Source organism: Xyrauchen texanus, chromosome 7 (genome assembly GCF_025860055.1).
Source record: "Xyrauchen texanus isolate HMW12.3.18 chromosome 7, RBS_HiC_50CHRs, whole genome shotgun sequence".
NCBI lineage: Eukaryota > Metazoa > Chordata > Actinopteri > Cypriniformes > Catostomidae > Xyrauchen > Xyrauchen texanus.
The window spans coordinates 1,713,501-1,732,315 of record NC_068282.1 but is presented as its reverse complement, the minus strand read 5'-3'; the positions used below and the strand labels follow the sequence as shown (position 1 = coordinate 1,732,315).

General features: G+C 40.7%; 1 protein-coding gene across 1 annotated transcript in view; it reads right to left on the bottom strand.

The window, feature by feature from the left end:
* Positions 1–3,227: 3,227 nt before the first annotated feature.
* Positions 3,228–18,815, bottom strand: part of LOC127646942 (sterol O-acyltransferase 2-like) — an 18,813-nt gene continuing 3,225 nt past the window's right edge. Inside the window, exons 6-16 of the mRNA XM_052130929.1 lie at positions 15,714–15,821; positions 15,270–15,552; positions 13,144–13,219; positions 12,916–13,000; positions 12,794–12,839; positions 12,112–12,241; positions 7,079–7,176; positions 6,888–6,986; positions 6,648–6,783; positions 4,047–4,192; positions 3,228–3,693 (exon numbers count right to left, since the gene is read on the bottom strand). Of these exons, the coding sequence (XP_051986889.1) occupies positions 3,640–3,693; positions 4,047–4,192; positions 6,648–6,783; positions 6,888–6,986; positions 7,079–7,176; positions 12,112–12,241; positions 12,794–12,839; positions 12,916–13,000; positions 13,144–13,219; positions 15,270–15,552; positions 15,714–15,821 (1,261 nt within the window). The 3' untranslated portion in view covers positions 3,228–3,639. The remainder of the gene's footprint in view (positions 3,694–4,046; positions 4,193–6,647; positions 6,784–6,887; positions 6,987–7,078; positions 7,177–12,111; positions 12,242–12,793; positions 12,840–12,915; positions 13,001–13,143; positions 13,220–15,269; positions 15,553–15,713; positions 15,822–18,815) is intronic.

Genomic DNA, 18,815 nt, shown 5'->3' with positions numbered 1-18,815 from the left:
ATTATTAGGATTTTGGTAGCGCAATAAACTACTTTTGGGACTGTATTCATTTTGGACACTTGTAGCCTCAATGTTTGTGCTTGTCATGGGAAGGTTTTTTCTATAAATGGATTTCATTGTTAACTATCGGTCGATTAATGCGGTTATCGGCCTTTTTCAGCACCTTCGATATCGTATTGGCAAAATCCACTATCGGCTCACTATCACAACAGTGATGTATTTCAAAAGAACCATGACATTGTTGTTTTTGGAAATGGCACTATGTAAGGACCATGTTCTTTGGACCTGTTCCATGGTAGTATCATGGTGTTCCTCGAAGTACCTTGGAGTATCATGTGAATAAAATGGTGCATGCATATTGTAGTCGTTCAGCACCATGTAGAACAAAGTACTATTTGAATCCAGGGCATGCTGAGTGACTCCAGTCAGGCTTCCTAAGCAACCAAATTGGCCTGGTTGCTAGGGTGGAATTTACATTGGGTTAAACGTCTCGTGGTCGCTATAATGTGGTTCTCAGTCCCGTGGTGAGTTGTGCGTAGATGCTACAGAGAATAGCGTGAGCCTCCACACGCACTAGGTCTCCACGGTAATCTGCTTAAAGTGTTTCCTCTAGTGTCGGGTCATTATGACGGTAGGGTGTGTCTGATCACTTCCTGTGAAACTAGACTAGCCTGCTGCCAGCCAGCAAGACAACTCTTACATAGATATTATTTTTTATATGAATTATCACTTGACATCAAAAAGAAATTAAAATGACAAAGATTTTGAAAGCTTCTTACTTTGTTTGAAGGAAATCCCTGATTCATTTACCACAATTTTACAGTAGTAACGATAATTGACATGTCAGGTAGTGACAGCAATAATTATTTGGCAAATATTGTTTTTTTGTATGCTCAAATTACATACTATACTTTTAAAAGTAGGCCTACATATTGTGCTTTTAAATTCATTTGTTACCATTTCATGAAATCACCTAAAATAAAAAAAATGTCCGTATGCATTCAAATGGATTAGAATCCTAAATTCATGTCCATATTAATTGTCAAGTACACGGTAACTATAATTTGTTTTGGTCCAAACTGTGGTGGTATATTGAATGGGGAAACCTCACAACACCCGTCTTGTTTTTAAGTTGTGTCAGCTTTTGTTTAACGGGTGTTGGGAGAAAGGTGGCACAACACGCTCACAAACTTGTCAACAGCATAACAAAAGCCTAGTTTATCTTATTTTGTTTACAAATACGCATTAATAATCACTAGTCAGACACTCCTCGACTGCGGTGCTTTCTATTGTAACTTTTCTTAAGAAAACATGATGAAATTTCAGATTATGAGTGAATATGAAAAAAAATCACATTTATCGGTACTTCAGAAAAGCCATGTGATAAGATGCGCGGATTGACGGTCTCAGCACGCTCACTAATTTGCATAGTATGCTAATGCAGTTTTAGGTGGTGACTTTGTTACCATGGTAACCGCCCCACAACAACAGGTCCAACAGAAGATGGATATACAAAAACACTGCACAACTGTCGCCTTTCAATGTTCTTCTGAAGTAAAAGCACAACACGTTTATGAGGAAGCAGAAGATCACAGAATAAATGACTATGCATGATAAGTCATGCACTAAATAGGGAGCATCCTATAGCTCTCCTATAACTGATTTGAGACCAGTGCAGACAGACAGCACACTGGAGGTTAAGTCGTGCACTAAATAGGGAGCAAGGGAGCATCCTGTAGCTCTCTATAACTGTTCTGAGACCAGTAATTAACCAATAATTAAATTAAAAAGTATTTGTAGCCATTAAGAACGTAAGGTTCTGTATGGACACAAATTTACTCCCCCACCGATATTTCACTTTAAAAAAGGTATACAGATAGATATGTCGGGCAAAATAAAGTCCTTTCTGACTGTAGCCATGGCAACGTGAGCAACGCATTGACAAGCTGTCTGCGTTACTCACGTTGCCATGGCTACAGTCAGAAAGGACTTTATTTTGTAAAAATGTAGGCTACGCGATAAACTTGCGGTGATTTATCGCTCGCCGTAATAATAATAATAGGCTTTTATTTTGAAGAACGGGAATGAGGAAGGATCGATGATAATCCAGGTTTAACCAATTTGTAGAAATGGGCGTCACATCCATCCACTTGTGCCAATCAAATAATAAGATTGTACACTTAATTAAAAAAAAAAATAACAGAATCGAGCTGAATTCCTGTTTTTCCATTTCTTGTATGAAACGGAAACAAATTAGATTTTTCAATTTTGCTAATTTCTTTCTTGATGAAAGAAAAGTGAACGGTCGGTTTATTGGTTATTACGTTTTGAAGACAAAAACAAATTATCTGAAGATACACGGACCCAAAACGACTGCAAAATCAACCATTTTAGCAACTTTAAAGCTCAAATAATACACAAGTTTTAACAGAAGAATTAATGTTAGTGCTTTTATAAAATTATAAGCTTCACATTTCTGCCTTTAAACCTGCAAAAATTGGCCCAAATCACTTTTATGCTACGTGTCTCACTGTGACACTCGATTGTTGTCGAAATAAATTGTGGTAATCGGGGTCTCGGCGAGTATTAGCGCTGACTATCGCCCCTCGTGAGTTTGAATCCAGGGCGTGCTGTGTGACTCCAGCCAGGTCTCCTTAGCAATCAAATTGTCCCGGTTGCTAGGGAGGGTAGAGTCACATGGGGTAACCTCCTCGTGGTCGCTATAATGGGGCGTGTGTTGCGTTGTGCTTGGATGCCTTGGAGAATAGCGTGAATCCTCCACATGCGCTACGTCTCTGTGGTAACGCGCTCAACAAGTCACGTGATAAGATGCGCGGATCGATGGTCTCAGACGCGGAGGCAACTGAGATTAGTCATCCGCCACCCGGATTGAGGCGAGTCACTACGCCAGCACAAGTACTTAAGCTGCGTTCACACTCCCAGCTACTTAGCAGTTAGCTCGCTAGTGGTGTGTATTAGAGTATATTAGATCACCTGAGCTCTACCATCTTCTATCGTATTGGCTGTCGCTTCCAAAAGTCACTCTTCATTTGCATAAAGTGAAACATTTCTCAACTTTGTCACGTCGCTGGACACGCCCACATCCAGTCGCCAATGGTCGCCGTCACTCATGTTGATGTTGAATACAGTTATATGTAAGTAAAGTTTGATTCAGAAGAGTCCGTAAGCTTAAAATACCACAATTAATTGTATTGTATGTTAAAAAAACTAAATTTTTTATTTTAACAATGTGCATCATTACATTCATTGAAATCTACAGTATATATACATAAACATAAAATCAGCATTCAATTAAACTACAAGGCTACACTTCTAGGAATGCTGATATGCTACATTTGCTACATTTTAAGCATGAAATATATATAACAATGTCAAATTTCCATCTCAGAACTACAGCATGTTAGTAGCATCATCGTTATTCACCACATTTCTCATTCTCAATTCGACCAGCGTTTATACTGTATATATCATGTCACAAATAGCTCTGTACATTTATCGTATCCCTCGCAAAGCACACAGACATTTAACTGGAAATATTGATGATGGTCGGCAGCTCTCTTGGCGAGACTATTCATGAGCTTTCCTCATTTATGAGCGTTCGGTTCAGCTGGTCAGTCGTCACTGGTAACTACATGTCCATGATTTCGGTGTCACCAGCTCCCAGAAGCCTGTCTGTTTGAAGAACATGGAAATATAAACATGAAAACATGAACTTAGATTGTGCTCTTCTCTATCTCTGAGCTATAAGTATGTCTTCCACCATCTGTCAGTTGCACATGTGGCTTTAGTCGTCAAGTAATCCTGGATGGTACTTAATCTTCAAACTCTTTAAACTTTCACGATCAATCAGTGATGTGTTAATCACAGAAGCACAGGAGGTTTTATTATAGTGTGTCTGGAGAGTCTGGGGAGGGTAATACAGTGATGCATATACTTTACTATATGTTTGATCAGTGTTGGTTAGCTAGCGCTATGCTCCACCAGTTGAGTAATAGGAGCATGATGCAATGTTGTGTCATTCTTACCCCAGTACGCGGGCAGCGGATCTGTGCGTACCACTCCAGACAGTACAGACAAACATGAATGCCCTGACCAATGAACAAACACATCCACATGATGATGTTCCACACCGGACTCTTCCGTTTGTCGTTCATGGCAAAGTTGAACACCACTGATGAGAAGAACAATACAGATTACTACATGTATGCCTATTTATTGGATTGATTTAAACTTTTTGCACTGAAACTTTTAACCAGGTCTTTGTCATTTATATTATCTATTATGTTTTAACCTTGATTCAGACCCAGAAATTGGTCCCACTTTAAATTAAGTGTCTTTAACCACTAAACTCGATTAAGTGCATAGTAGTTAAAGACACCCGATATTAAGTGTGTCCCAGACTTTCAATATTAATCAATGAAAATACAAATTATTAAATGTTATAAAACTATAATTATCTAAACAAAGAGTAAAAAATAAAAGAGTCTATTTGAATGTTTATTGTGTGAAAATTATTTCTATCAATTTGTCAAAAACCCCATAGTCCCACGTCATTTCTACCACACCAAGCAATTTTTCCCCTAATAAAGTTTTAGTCAAAAGTTAGTGATGAGCATGCTTCAGAGGAAATATGACACACAACAAATCCTTTTGATCTTTCATCCAAAATATTCACAAAAAAAATCTATCCTATAATGGATATCAAACAATTGCAAACACAACACAAATATATTGTCAAATATATGTGTGGCACAAATATTGGCACCCTTTTATTCAGTACTTGGTGTAACCTCCCTTGCCGCCAAGATAACAGCTCGGACTCTTCTCCTATAATGCCTAATGATGTTGGAGAACACATGGCAAGTGATCTGAGACTTTACTCCATACAGAATCTCTCCAGATCCTTCAAATTCAGACGCCCATGCTGGTAGACTCTCCTCTTCTGTTCGCCCCACAGGTGCTCTATGGGGTTCAGGTCAGGGGTCTGGGATGGCCATGGCAGATTGATTTTATGGTCAGTGAACCATTTTTGTGTTGACCTTGATGTGTGTTTTGGATCATTGTCCTGCTGGATGATCCAACCAGGGCCCATTGTTAGCTTTCTGGCTGAGGCAGTCAGGTTTAGGTTTATCTGTTGGTATACGATAGAGTCCATGATGCCACGTATCTGAACAAGATGTCCAGGATCTCTGGCTGAATTAAAGATCCACCACAAAATTTAGTACCTCATGCCCACGGTTTGCCCACATTTGGCTACCTCTCTGTGTGCCTAAAAACCCTATTTTTGTTTTATCTGACCATAGAACCCGGTCCCATTTGAAGTTCCAGTAGTGTCTGGCAAACTGAAGACGCTTGAGTTTGTTGTTGGATGAGAGCAGAGGCTGTTTTCTTGAAACCCTCCCAAACAATTTATAGTGATGTAGGTGATGTCTGATTGTACTTTTGGAGACTTTCTGACCCCAAGATGCAACTAATTACTGCAGTTCTCCAGCTGTGATCCTTGGAGATCCTTTGGCCACTCAAACCATCCTCCTCAATATAGACAATATAGACACACATCCTCTTCCAGGCCAATGCGTAACATCTCCAGTTGATTGGAACTTCTTAACTATTGCCCAGATGGTGGAATTGGGTATTTTCAATGCTTTACCAATTTCCTTATACCCCACTTCCCATTTTGTGAAGCTCAACAACCTTTTGCCGCACATCCTAACTTTATTCTTTGGTCTTACTCATTGTGATGGATGACTAAGGGAATTTGGCTTGTGTGTTACCTCATATTTATACCCCTGTGAAACAGGATGTCATGGCTGAATAATTGAATGTTCCTAGTTACCCAGGCGGCCGAAATGGGCTTCCTCTGAAGGGTGGCGGGCTTCTCCGTTAGAGATAGGGTGAGGAGCTCAGTCATCCGTGAGGAGCTCGGAGTAGAGCCGCTGCTCCTTTGTGTCGAAAGGAGTCAGTTGTGGTGGTTTGGGCATCTGGTAAGGATGCCCCCTGGCCGCCTCCCTAGGAAGGTGTTTCAGGCACATCCAGCTGGGATGAGGCCTCGGGGAGGTGGAGAGATTACTTCTCCACACTGGCCTGGGAACGCCTCAGGGTCCCCCAGTCAGAGCTGGTTAATGTGGCTCAGGATAGGGAAGTTTGGGGCCCCCTGCTGGAGCCGCTGCCCCTGCGACCCGACTTCAGATAAGTGGTTGAAAATGGATGGATGGTTGGATGGATAGTTACCCAGGTGCACTAAAACATTTTAAAATATGAATGGGAATATAATTTAGATATATTTTACTCATAAGAATTTCAAAGGGTGCCAATAATTGTGGCAAACGTGCATTGGAGAAAATGTTTTCTTTAATTATGGGAGTTTTTCCTCCTTTCAATTATAGGTTAGATTTCAAAAGTGACATAAATCTCCTGTGTTGCATGTACATACACTGTTGGACATTGCTGAAGTTGAAGAAACGTTGAAACATTTATTTTATTTGTTTTTAATTTGACACTATATAGGTTCCATAACAGTTAGAATAGTAGGCAGTTGACAGCGGTTTTGGAACAGAGCTTATTATTTTCACTCTTTGTAAAAGCTTTCTTGTAATTGTTCTCTATGACATCACAAAACCTCTTACCACCAATTCCGGCGAATGTACAGAACATCACTGGATAGAAGAATCCAAAGCACATGGTGAAGGTGTATTCATGCACTAATGCGGAAACGCCGAAAACAGACAGTGTGGCCACTGAACGAAGCTTCTGACCCGACAGCTTAAAGATTGAGAAGACAATCATCAGTATCTGTCAAACTCTGTTTTAACCTTAAACACACATTCACGATTGCCCACATGTAGTCAGATCGAGTCATGTCTCACCCAGAGGAAGTCTCGGTATCCGTAGTAATAAAGCCAGTCGTGCACGACGATGTTCCACGTGCGGTAGTAATTAGCGAAAGAGGTCGAGTTCCACCAATCCTGATCAAACAAACAGAGACGAGACACTTTAAGATGATGAGAATCATGACAGTCGTGCATTTGTGTGTGAAGAGAGAAAACAAGCCGCTTACTTTATAAAACATCCGATCGGCAAACCGCAGCATCTCCGCGAAAGCGTTGAGCCAACAGTGAAGAAAAGCGTAAAAGCCCAACATAAATATCAGCATACCTGAGAGATGAGAGAAACACCGTTTGGAGATGGTAGTAACAGATTACATTTAATCTGGATGATGTAATCAGATTACCAACTGAAAACAACTGATACCAGCTCTCAGTGATATGTGTTGGGTCCCCGCTATGATAACAGTAACTTTCTCAAATGTTTACAAAACAAGCGGGAACCCAGTGTGCCTGTATCAATCTCTATTGCTGTTAGATTACATCATAGAAAGTCTAAGGCCTTCAAAAGCCGTTCAGCAAACCCATCTAATCTGGTGCCTATTACACGCCAAACTAAGATTGCTGTGGGGACAAAAATTGTTAAGTTAGCACTTTTAAACATCCGCTCACTTAAAAATAAATCACTTCTAGTCAACGACTTAATTATCACATACAACCTGGATTTTATGTTTCTAAATGAAACTTGGCTAGAAGACAGCTGTAGTGCAACAGTCCTTAATGAAACATCCCCTCCTAACTTTACTTATTTGAGTGTCTGCAGAGAAGGTAGGCGAGGTGGGGGTTTAGCTGCTCTCTTTAAAGATGTCTATCAATGTAAGCAAATATCATTTGGGAATTACCCGTCTTTCAAATATCTGGGTAGTGTGTTAAAAAGTGCTCCACGCATTTTACTTATCATTATTTACAGGCCTCCAAAATACTCTCCAGCCTTCGCTGAGGACTTTACAGAACTGTTATCAACAATTACCTCAGAGTTTGACTGTTTTGCCATTGCTGGAGACTTTAACATTCACATAGATAATGCAGAAAACAATATGACAAAAGAAATCATAACTGTTTTAAAAACTTTTGATCTGACTCAGCATGTACATGGACCCACACACAATCATGGACACACTCTAGATTTACTTATCAGTAAGGGTCTAAACATTTCATCGATTGTTATTAAGGATGTAGCACTGTCTGATCATTTCTGTTGCTGTTGATTCTGTTGATCATTGAAGCTAGATCTGTGTCTGTCAAGAAGGGATGCTTAAATGAGAACACTAGTGTACTATTTATGAAGGCTATATCTTTAACATCAAGGATATCTGCTGACTGTTGATTTTCTCCTTGATTCTTTTAACTCAAAAGTTAAAAGTGTAATTGATGATATTGCTCCAGTGAAAGTCAGGAAGAAGAGTGGCAGACAAAAAGCGCCTTGGAGAAACTCAACAGCAGTGCAAAATATGAAAAGACAATGCAGAAAAGCAGAGCGCATGTGGCGGAAGACAAAACTTGTAGTCCATTATAGCATCTACAAAGACAGCATCCATGCTTTTAATATGGAACTAGGCAAAGCTAGACAGACTTTCTTCTCGAATATTATAAACAGCAACTTAAACAACACACGCACTCTTTTTGCGACTGTAGAGAGACTGACAAACCCCCCAAGCCAGATTCCCAGTGAAATGCTCTCAGACAGCAAGTGCAGTGAGTTTGCTTCTTTCTTCTCTGAAAAAATGAATAATATCAGAAAGGTGATCAGCACATCCTTGAGTTGTGCTGGGGTCAGACAAATCAAACCACAACCTGAGAAAGTAGTTACTATGTCTGATTTCAAAGAAATTGTTGGCAAAATTTTGGAAGAAACCGTACAGCACCTTAATGTCACGAACACAGAGAGCGCCTCCCTCTCCAGTCATCGGAGATCTGATTCACCGGAGTATTGATCGCTAGAACTACATTTCTCAAACACCCGCATACCTAGGTCTGATTACTCTACAGCTGTTCCCTGTTTCCCACGCTCTATTTAAAGCCACTCAGTTCATTCATTCATTGCAAAGTCTTGTTTGCTCCGGCGACTCTACCAAGCAAGTTTGTATCCAGTTTATATTCTAGTCTTTCTGTGTACCGTTCCTGCCTGTTGTTTAGACCCTGTTAGTTTGCTGCCTGCCTTGTTTACCTCTTGCCTGCCCAGTTCAACGATTGTTTGCTGCCTGCCCTGATCTCTGCCTGCTCTTGTTATTCTTCTGCCTGCCTTCTACATTCTCTGTTTGCCTGCCATTGACCCTGCCTGTACGACTTGTGTGCTGTTTTCAATAAAATACCGCAGATGGATCCCAACTTGCCTGAGGCTTCATTACACTTAAAACATCAACCTGCGCCCTTGATGCACTTCCCACATCTTTTTTCAAAAGTGTGTTCAACTGTTTAGAAGCAGATCTCCTAGAAGTGATAAACTCTTCACTTCTCTCTGGGAGTTTTCCAAACTCCCTGAAAACTGCAGTTGTCAAGCCCCCCTTGAAAAAGAGCAATCTGGATAAGACCATATTAAGCAACTATAGACCGATCTCAAAACTTCCTTTCATAGGCAAGATCATTGAAAAAGTTGTCTTCAATCAGCTGAACAAATTCTTGAACTCAAATGGATACTTTGACAATTTTCAATCTGGTTTCCGATCGCATCACAGCACAGAGACAGCTCATAAAGATAATAAACGATATTCAGCTTAAATACTGATACAGGCAAATTATCAGTACTGGTACTACTCGACCTCAGTGCTGCATTTGACACTGTTGATCACAACATACTTCTTGACAGGCTGGAAAACTGGGTGGGGCTTTCTGGGATGGTCCTAAAATGGTTCAGGTCATACTTAGAAGGGAGAGGTTATTATGTGAGTATAGGAGACCATAAGTCTGAGTGGACGTCCATGACATGCGGAGTCCCTCAAGGCTCAATTCTTGCGCCACTCCTGTTCAACCTGTATATGCTCCCAATGAGCCAAATAATGAGAAAGAACCAAATTGCTTACCACAGCTATGCAGACGACACACAGATCTACTTAACGATTACAGCCCCATTGACTCCCTGTGCCAATGCATTGATGAAGTTAACAGTTGGATGTGCCAAAACTTTCTTCAGTTAAACAAAGACAAAACTGAAGTCATTGTGTTTGGAAACAAAGATGACGTTCTCAAGGTGAATGCATACCTTGACGCTAGGGGTCAAACAACTAAAAATCAAGTCAGGAATCTTGGTGTGTCTCTACAGTCAGACCTTAGTTTCAGTAGTCATGTCAAAGCAATAACTAAATCAGCATACTATCATCTGAAAAATATTGCAAGAATTAGATGCTTTGTTTCCAGTCAAGACCTAGAGAAACTTGTGCATGCTTTCATCACCAGCAGGGTGGATTATTGTAATGGACTCCTCACTGGCCTTCCCAAAAGACCATAAGACAGTTGCAGCTCATACAGAACGCTGCTGCCAGGATTCTGAGCAGAACCAGAAAATATGAACATATCACACCAGTCCTCAGGTCTTTACACTGGCTCCCAGTTACATTTAGGATTGATTTTAAAGTATTATTACTGGTATATAAATCACTCAATGGGCTAGGACCTCAATATATTGCAGATATGCTCACTGAATATAAACCCAACAGATCACTCAGATCATTAGGATCACATCAGCTAGAAATACCAAGGGTTCACTCTAAGCAAGGAGAGTCTGCTTTTAGCTATTATGCCGCCGCAGCTGGAACCAGCTTCCAGAAGCGATCAGATGTGCTCCTACAGTAGTCACATTCAAATCCAGACTCTAAACACATCTGTTTAGCTGTGCATTTACTGAATGAGCACTGTGCCACTGTGTGTCCGACTGTTTGTACTGGATTTTATTTTATATTCTAAACTGTTTCAATTATTCTTGTTTTTTTATTCTTATTTTAATCTCTTCTGTGTAAAGCACTTTGAATTACCATTGTGTATGAAATGTGCTATATAAATAAACTTGCCTTGCCTTACCAAACTCAAGTACTTGTAATTGGATTACATTTTATAATGTGCATTATCAGATTATAGTTAAATTTTATGCATTACATGACTTGATTACATCACCAATGAGCCAAATGCAACAACTAGTGCGTAATTCAATAATTATACTTGTAAATGTTAAAATAGCGGCCTGTGTCATCTGTATTTAAAATATGTTATGTAACATCTGACCATGTGTGCATGTAGCTACTGAAAATTTATAAAACTGAAAATAAAATTTATATACTGCACTGTGTGTGTGTTATTGTGCGTGTGTGTGTGTGTGTGTGTTGTGTGTGTCTGTGTATATGTGTACGTGTGTATGTCAGTGCGTGTATGTGTGCACGTGTGTGTGCGTGTCTGTGTTTGAGTAAGTGTGTGCGTGTGTTTGTGAGTGTGTGTGTATGTGTGTGTGCCTGTGTGTGTGTGTTTGAGTCTGTGTGTGAGTGAGTATGTGTGTGTTTGAGTCTGTGTGTGAGTGTGTATGTGTGTGGGCGTGTGTGAATGTGTGTGTGTGTGTGCGCATCTGTGTGTGTGTTTGTTTGTGTGTGTGTGTGTTTGAGTCTGTGTGTTTGAGTCTGTGTGTTTGTGAGTATGTGTGTGTGCCTGTGTGTGTGGGCATGTGTGAGTCTGTGTGTGAGTGTGTATGTGTGTGTGCGTGCGCGTGTGTGTGTGCGCACGCGTGTGTGTGTGCGTGTCTGTTTGTGTGTGTGTGTGCACGCACGCGTGTTTGTTTGTTTGTGTGTGTGTGTGCGTATCTGTTTGTGTGTGTGTGCGTCAGTTTGTGTGTTAGTGTGTGTGTATTAGTGTGTGTGCGTCAGTTAGTGTGTGTATGTGTGTTAGTGTGTGTGTGTATTAGTGTGTGTGCTACAGTTTGTGTGTTAGTGTGTGTATGTGTGTTAGTGTGTGTGTATTAGTGTGTGTGCGTCAGTTTGTGTGTTAGTGTGTGTATGTGTGTTAGTGTGTGTGCATGTGTGTGTGCGCGTGTGTGTGTCTGTTTGTGTGTGTTTGTTTGTGTGTGTGTGCGTATCTGTTTGTGTGTGTGTATGTGTGTGTGCGTCAGTTTGTGTGTTAGTGTGTGTGCGTCAGTTTGTGTTAGTGTGTGTGCGTCAGTTTGTGTGTTTGTGTTAGTGTGTGTATGTGTGTGTGTGCGCGTGTGTGTGCGCGCGTGTATAAAGTGTACCTGGAAAAACCGCATGGAAGAGCGCCAGTATGAGTGTGCGTGTGCTGAACGGCTGGTTGCTCTTGTTCATAAACACGGGGATGCACAATCGCACCAGGATGAAGTACAGATAAAACAAACTGCCCAAGATCTGTAGAAAGAAACAGGAAACATACAGTAAGAATTATATTTCGTTTTAAAGAGCTGACTGGATTAAATCTCACGTAACCTGCAAAGAACATCTCCGGGACACATCTTAACCCAAAACCAATAAGAAAGACACAAGAAATGACATTATGCATAAAGAAAATGAACAGATATTCATCATGATAATTTAACTCTTAGTACCCCGTCAAAAACATCTAATTCTCATTATTGTTATGCAAAATTGTAAAGTTCAGTTTTTATTTTAATGTAATATATGCAAGTAAAAACAAAAACATTCTGTTCAAACATGATTTCTGCAGTAATAAGAATTTGTGAAAAGTGTAATTAAAAAATATCTTACAATGCAAAATATATATATATATATATATATATATATATATATATATATATATATATATATATATATTATTATTATTATATATATAATGCTAAATATAATATCTTAGTTTTGTTGTTGATTTTGGGGTGATGACCCAGAAATGTTCCCTACAGATTCATTCGACTCGTTGCGAAACAACCAAATAATAAATTCCACCTTTAGAAAGTTCATGCCAACGTAGTTCCACCTGATGCACGTGTTTCTGAATGAGAACAACAAACAGTGAGGATATTGATTTGTACGTTTGTCATTTTGTAATACAGTTGTATGATGTTTACCTCGGATACGCCTCACGATAGATCAGTGTTGGGCAAAACAGGAAGTACAGATAGCTGGAGAGCGACGGATAATGCCGCGGGTCACCTGGAACATGTTTACAGGTTTAGTTTTATGCAGCACATTTAATATGTAATAGTGATTTTAAGTGCTTTATCAGGGGATAAAGGAAGGTTTCATTTCAACATGGTAATTGTAGAATTGATTATGAGTATATTGTACAGCTTTACCGTTCTGCGGTGTGTTTTTGAGAATGGCGGGAATAGTTTCACGGATAAACGAGTAGCTCTTCATCACAAATCTGATCTGTGGAGGGAAAGCAAGATTTGGAACATCGTAGAGGAAAACCAGAACTTATTACACGTCTATATGCATATATATATATATATAATATATAAAGTATTTTGTAAGTAGCCTTGTAATATATGATATAATGCACAATTAGCCGATAATGCTAATAAAAAATTATTAACTAGCTTATCTATTTTAAACACTTCACAATTGTTTTTTTCCACCTTGATCACATTTAAAAATGACGACAGTGTTGACATTTTGGTTCATTACGCGTATCACGGCCGTTCCGAGGTGAAATGTCCACTGTGTGGCGCTAAACGCGAGTTAAATGTTCTCCCAAACCAACCACTCTACCCTAAAACTTAAACCTACACCCAACTAATAGTGTGAGAAAAAGCACATGTGAGATTAAAAACCAAATTGCGTCATTTTTAGGGATGGGACGATATATCGAATTTAACCATATAGTGGCATAAGTCGATATTTTGATATTTGCAACATTGTTTACTGTGCACGTGATCATACATGAAATGGCCCGTGAAACATCTTAATCTGTCTATCGCTTGATTTCACCAGTTCACGCAAGGTCCTTAAAGGTGCTGTAAGCGATTTGTTTTCATGTAAACGTACAAAATAAATGTCCTAATTAAAGATATAATTAAAATAAGTGTTGTAACATATCTCACCGGTCTCTGTGACAGCTCTAGACTTTATAAACAGCCAACAAAAATGTGTCCGCAGACAATGATGCTTTCTGCCTGTCGCGTTCTCATAGTATTGTAGTTGCAACAAATTATTGAGGCTTAATGCCATTTTATGCCATGTTGTTCATAACAGTTGCCAGCTGAGGGCGCTGTTTAGCAGCTGTTGTTTTTAACAACCATTTCTGCTCCGTGTCATCTCAATAAAGCTAATTTTCCATCTTTGGAGGGCGGGGTTTTGGAAAGAGGGGGCGTGGCTAATTCAACGGCTCAGTCTCGTGAAATTAGAACGGCTAAAAGGTTCTGTTCAGTTCTATTGATTGTTCTGCACCTGATCAGCCTGAATGTAGCCCACTGTTTTTGAAAGCTTATTTGTTTGTGATTTTTAACCCTTGTTATTTAAACTTTGAGCATTTTGCTCGGGACGTGGGTATCTCAGTGAGTATTGACGCTGGCTATAACACCTGGAGTCACGAGTTTGAATCCAGGCGTGCTGAGTGACTCCAGTCAGGTCTCCTAGGCAACCAAATTGGCCCGGTTGCTAGGGAGGGTAGAGTCACATGGGGTAACCTCCTCGTGGTCACTATAATGTGGTTCTCGCTCTCGGTGGGGCGTGTGGTGAGTTGTGCGTGGATGCCGCGGAGAATAGCGTGAAGCCTCCACACGCGCTACGTCTCCACGGTAACGCGCTAAACAAGCCACGTGATAAGAAGTGGCGGATTGACGGTCTCAGACGCGGAGGCAACTGAGATTCGTCCTCCGCCACCCGGATTGACCCGGATCACTACGCCACCACGAGGACTTAGAGCGCATTGGGAATTGGGCATTTCCCAAATTGGGGAGTATCCCAGACTTTTACATCACAAGAGCAACGCTCTCTCAGTCGAGCACACTCGAACAAGCCTGTAAATGTAGTTGATTATGTAATGCAAACGTTAAAATGAGTCATGCACTATAGTAAAAGCCACGTAAAAATCATTTTGCTAAATTGTTGGTATAACTTTCCATGAGACCACAAAAATCCTACATCTGTGTTTTACTGTTTTCCATTATGACATGCAGCCAATAGTTTGGTGACCTGTTTGTTTTGGCAAATGAGGGTAGACTTTACACCCTGAACCCCAAATGTACCCTTGGCACAAACTGTGGGGCATAATGTGGCACAATGTTATATTGACTCAGTTAGTTATTTATTAATTTATCAAGTCAACATAAAATCAAACTTCACCCTATTTACGTTCTTAATACATATTAAAAATAAAATAGGTTGAAAAACCATTTTTACACTTTCAAACTATTGTGAACACATGGGCATGGATGCCGTTTGTGTATATACTATGTTGATCGTATATTAACGTTACCTGTTCTAATATGATGATGAATCGTGATGCCGGGGGGAGCTGATAGTGCAGAACTACATACACCGGAAATATTCCCAGCATGCTCAGCTGGGTGGCGCACAGCATTAGTGCAGATGCCACTGATACAGATGCCCTCCAGCGGCCGTTGTGGTACAGTCCACCCCAAACACTCACAACATGGTACGGCCCAAGCAGAGTATAACTGAACATCAGGAGCCATGCCCATGTGACCGTACTCAACTGACCGAACGCGTAAACAAACAAGTCAAAGTCCAGAACCAGCCTGAAATATACAAACAAACACAGTTGGATATATTAATGTCATTTTAATGTGCAGTAGCCACAAAAGTATTTTTCCACTTAAGTCACACTTAAGCGTCGTTGTTGATCGGTTGTTTCTATCCTATTATCAAATGTCTCACTCATTCTGACGGTGTCACACACCTGCCCTGGTCGATGTAGTCCACTGCTAAAGTGCTCAAGACGAACAGGAAGAGAGCCGCGATGAACATGTGATAGATCGTCCTGATGTGACTGACCTCAAACAGCTCACTAGAGAGAGAGAGAAAGGGAGCGTTAAAGAGATTCTCTGTCTTTAAAGTCAACATGACATCAAAATTGACCACATTAAATTTGATCTTTTTTATATACTTTATTTTAATATAACAAACACACATAAATGCAATTGATGAAAACAACTGTTATAAAAACACCACGTTCCTCAAATGTCTTTGATACTAAAAATTACGCCGGGGTCTGGGTATCTCAGCGAGTATTGACGCTGAGTTTGAATCCAGGGCGTGCTGAGTGACTCCAGCCAGGTCTCCTTAGCAACCAAATTGGCCCGGTTGCTAGGGAGAGTAGAGTCACATGGGGTAACCTCCTCGTGGTCGCTATAATGTGGTTCTCGCTCTCGGTGGGGCGTGTGGTGAGTGACTCCAGCCAGGTCTCCTTAGCAACCAAATTGGCCCGGTTGCTAGGGAGGGTAGAGTCACATGGGGTAACCTCCTCGTGGTCGCTATAATGTGGTTCTCGCTCTCGGTGGGGCGTGTGGTGAGTGAATCCAGCCAGGTCTCCTTAGCAACCAAATTGGCCCGGTTGCTAGGGAGGGTAGAGTCACATGGGGTAACCTCCACGTGGTCGCTATAATGTGGTTCTCGCTCTCGGTGGGGCGTGTGGTGAGTTGTGCGGATGCCGCGGAAAATAGCGTGAAGCCTTTTTTTACATCAAGCATCAAGCTATGAAATTTAGTTTACCTCTTCGTACATTTTTTAAAACACAATTCCTGAGCAAAACAGTGATCTCGATGACAAAATAAGGCAAGTGGCAAAATATCGCCTCGGCACTGGTATCGGCCAATAGTTATTTGTTAAAATCGGTATCGGCCATAAATTTTTATATTGGTGCAGCTTAAAATAAACGGTTCTGTATTAAGTTATGTAAGTATTTTAATGACAAATGTAGATGCAAAATAGCACGCTTAATTGTGAAAATAAACTGAAAAATAAACGCATTGCATTAGAAACGATTGCATTTTTTGGGATTCAATTTAACATGGTACATATTTTACTTGAAAAGATTGTGCAAAAAATTTCATCATAAATTTTTTTTTAACCTAATTAATAAAATATTCACCTTCCAAAGATCAGTTCCAAAAAAAAAAAAAATATTTTAAATTCCAGATTTTTTATCCGACAGGTAATATTCGTTCCATTATATTTCCTGAAGTTTGAAAGGTAAATATTTATAATAGAGTTTTTAATGATGAAACTGTGAAATGTTTTCAATTTAATATTAACGGTTTAAATATACAGCCATGTCTAATTGCATTATTGTATGTGTGTGTGTGTGTGTGGATAATCTCCCCTTTTTCTCCCCAATTTGGAACGCCCAATTCCCAATGCACTCCAAGTCCTCGTGGTGGCGTAGTGACTCACCTCAATCCGGGTGGCGGAGGACGAATCTCAGTTGCCTCCACGTCTGAGACCGTCAATCCGCGCATCTTATCACGTGGCTTGTTGAGCGCGTTACCACGGAGATGTAGCATGTGTGGAGGCTTCACGCTATTCTCCGTGGCATCCACGCACAACTCACCACACACCCCACCGAGAGCGAGAACCACATTATAGCGACCACGAGGAGGTTAACCCATGTGACTCTACCCTCCCTAGCAACAGGGCCAATTTGGTTGTTAAGGAGACCTGACTGGAGTCACTCAGCACGCCCTGGGTTCAATCTCACGACTCCAGGTGTAATAGTCAGCGTCAATACTCCCAGAGATACCCAGACCCCGCGATTTAAATCTTAACTCAATCATTCGTGTAGCATTTATGAATACCGTACCAATGTCTTATGGTGCGTTCACATACAACGTGAAGCGAGCGTTTCATGCGGCGCGATTACATACAAAGTCAATGCAAAGATGCAATAGACGCGAATAAATGCAAATTCGTGCTGGACGGCACGAATGAAGTGAATGACGCGACACGAACACTCAAAATGACGTTTAAATTTTTTGCATGCCGCGTTGTCGCGAAAGCATATCAGCATTGAGATTGTCCGGATGTCACTGACGTACTGACATAGTAGCAGAAGAAATCTGGAAAAATGGATGAAACGATTGTTGTTGCGGTGTGTGGGCACCGGGAATTGTATGACACAACGTCATACATGTACATAGACCGGACGAAAAAAGACGTCGCTTGGAGGAACATGAGTGAGGAAGTTGGACTACCTGGTAAGTTCTGAAAATATGCGCGACTACTTGATTCCAGCTATTGGTTGAACTTTACTATGAACCAAGTCGATGAAGCCCATCCTCCCTTCCTTCTCAGGACGAGAAGCGGGAATACTCGCGGGTTCACGTTACTCGCGCGAACGGCAGTTTAAACACACATTTATAATCCAGCGGTCAAACTCGCGCGAGCAATGCGAGGTGGAAATATTCTTCGCGTTGTTTGTGAACGCACCATTAGAAATGCTCTTAAAAGCATTTGGATGGTTTTACCTCATCATGTATATGTAAGTGCCGCTTTCACAAGTGTCACGTTATGACGTTTTTTTCCTCAATGTGAGAACGAGAAAGAATAAAACATACGACATGTTCTTTGAAGTGCCGACACTTCTTGTTTTTTCATATCTGCGTTTTGATGTTTAAACCGATTTATTATAAATTTTTTATTTATTATTATTATTTATATTAAACCGTCATTTATTGGCCGATAAATATCGCCGGCCGATACATCAAAGTCTATCTTTTACATCCTCAAAGCATCTGCATTTCAGGCTCTTGGAAGACATTTAGAGATAAATTGATACTCTTGATACAAGAGTTTCTGTACATTATCCCTAACTTATTAAACCAATGGAGTGCTCCAGGTAGGGAAGGAGGTATTGCCCCAAGTGAAGGGGTTCAAGTACCTCGGGGTCTTGTTCTCGAGTGAGGGGACAATGGAGCGGGAGGTTGGCCGGAGAATCGGGGCAGCGGGGGCGGTATTGCACTCGCTCTATCGCACCATTGTAACGAAAAGAGAGCTGAGCCGGAAG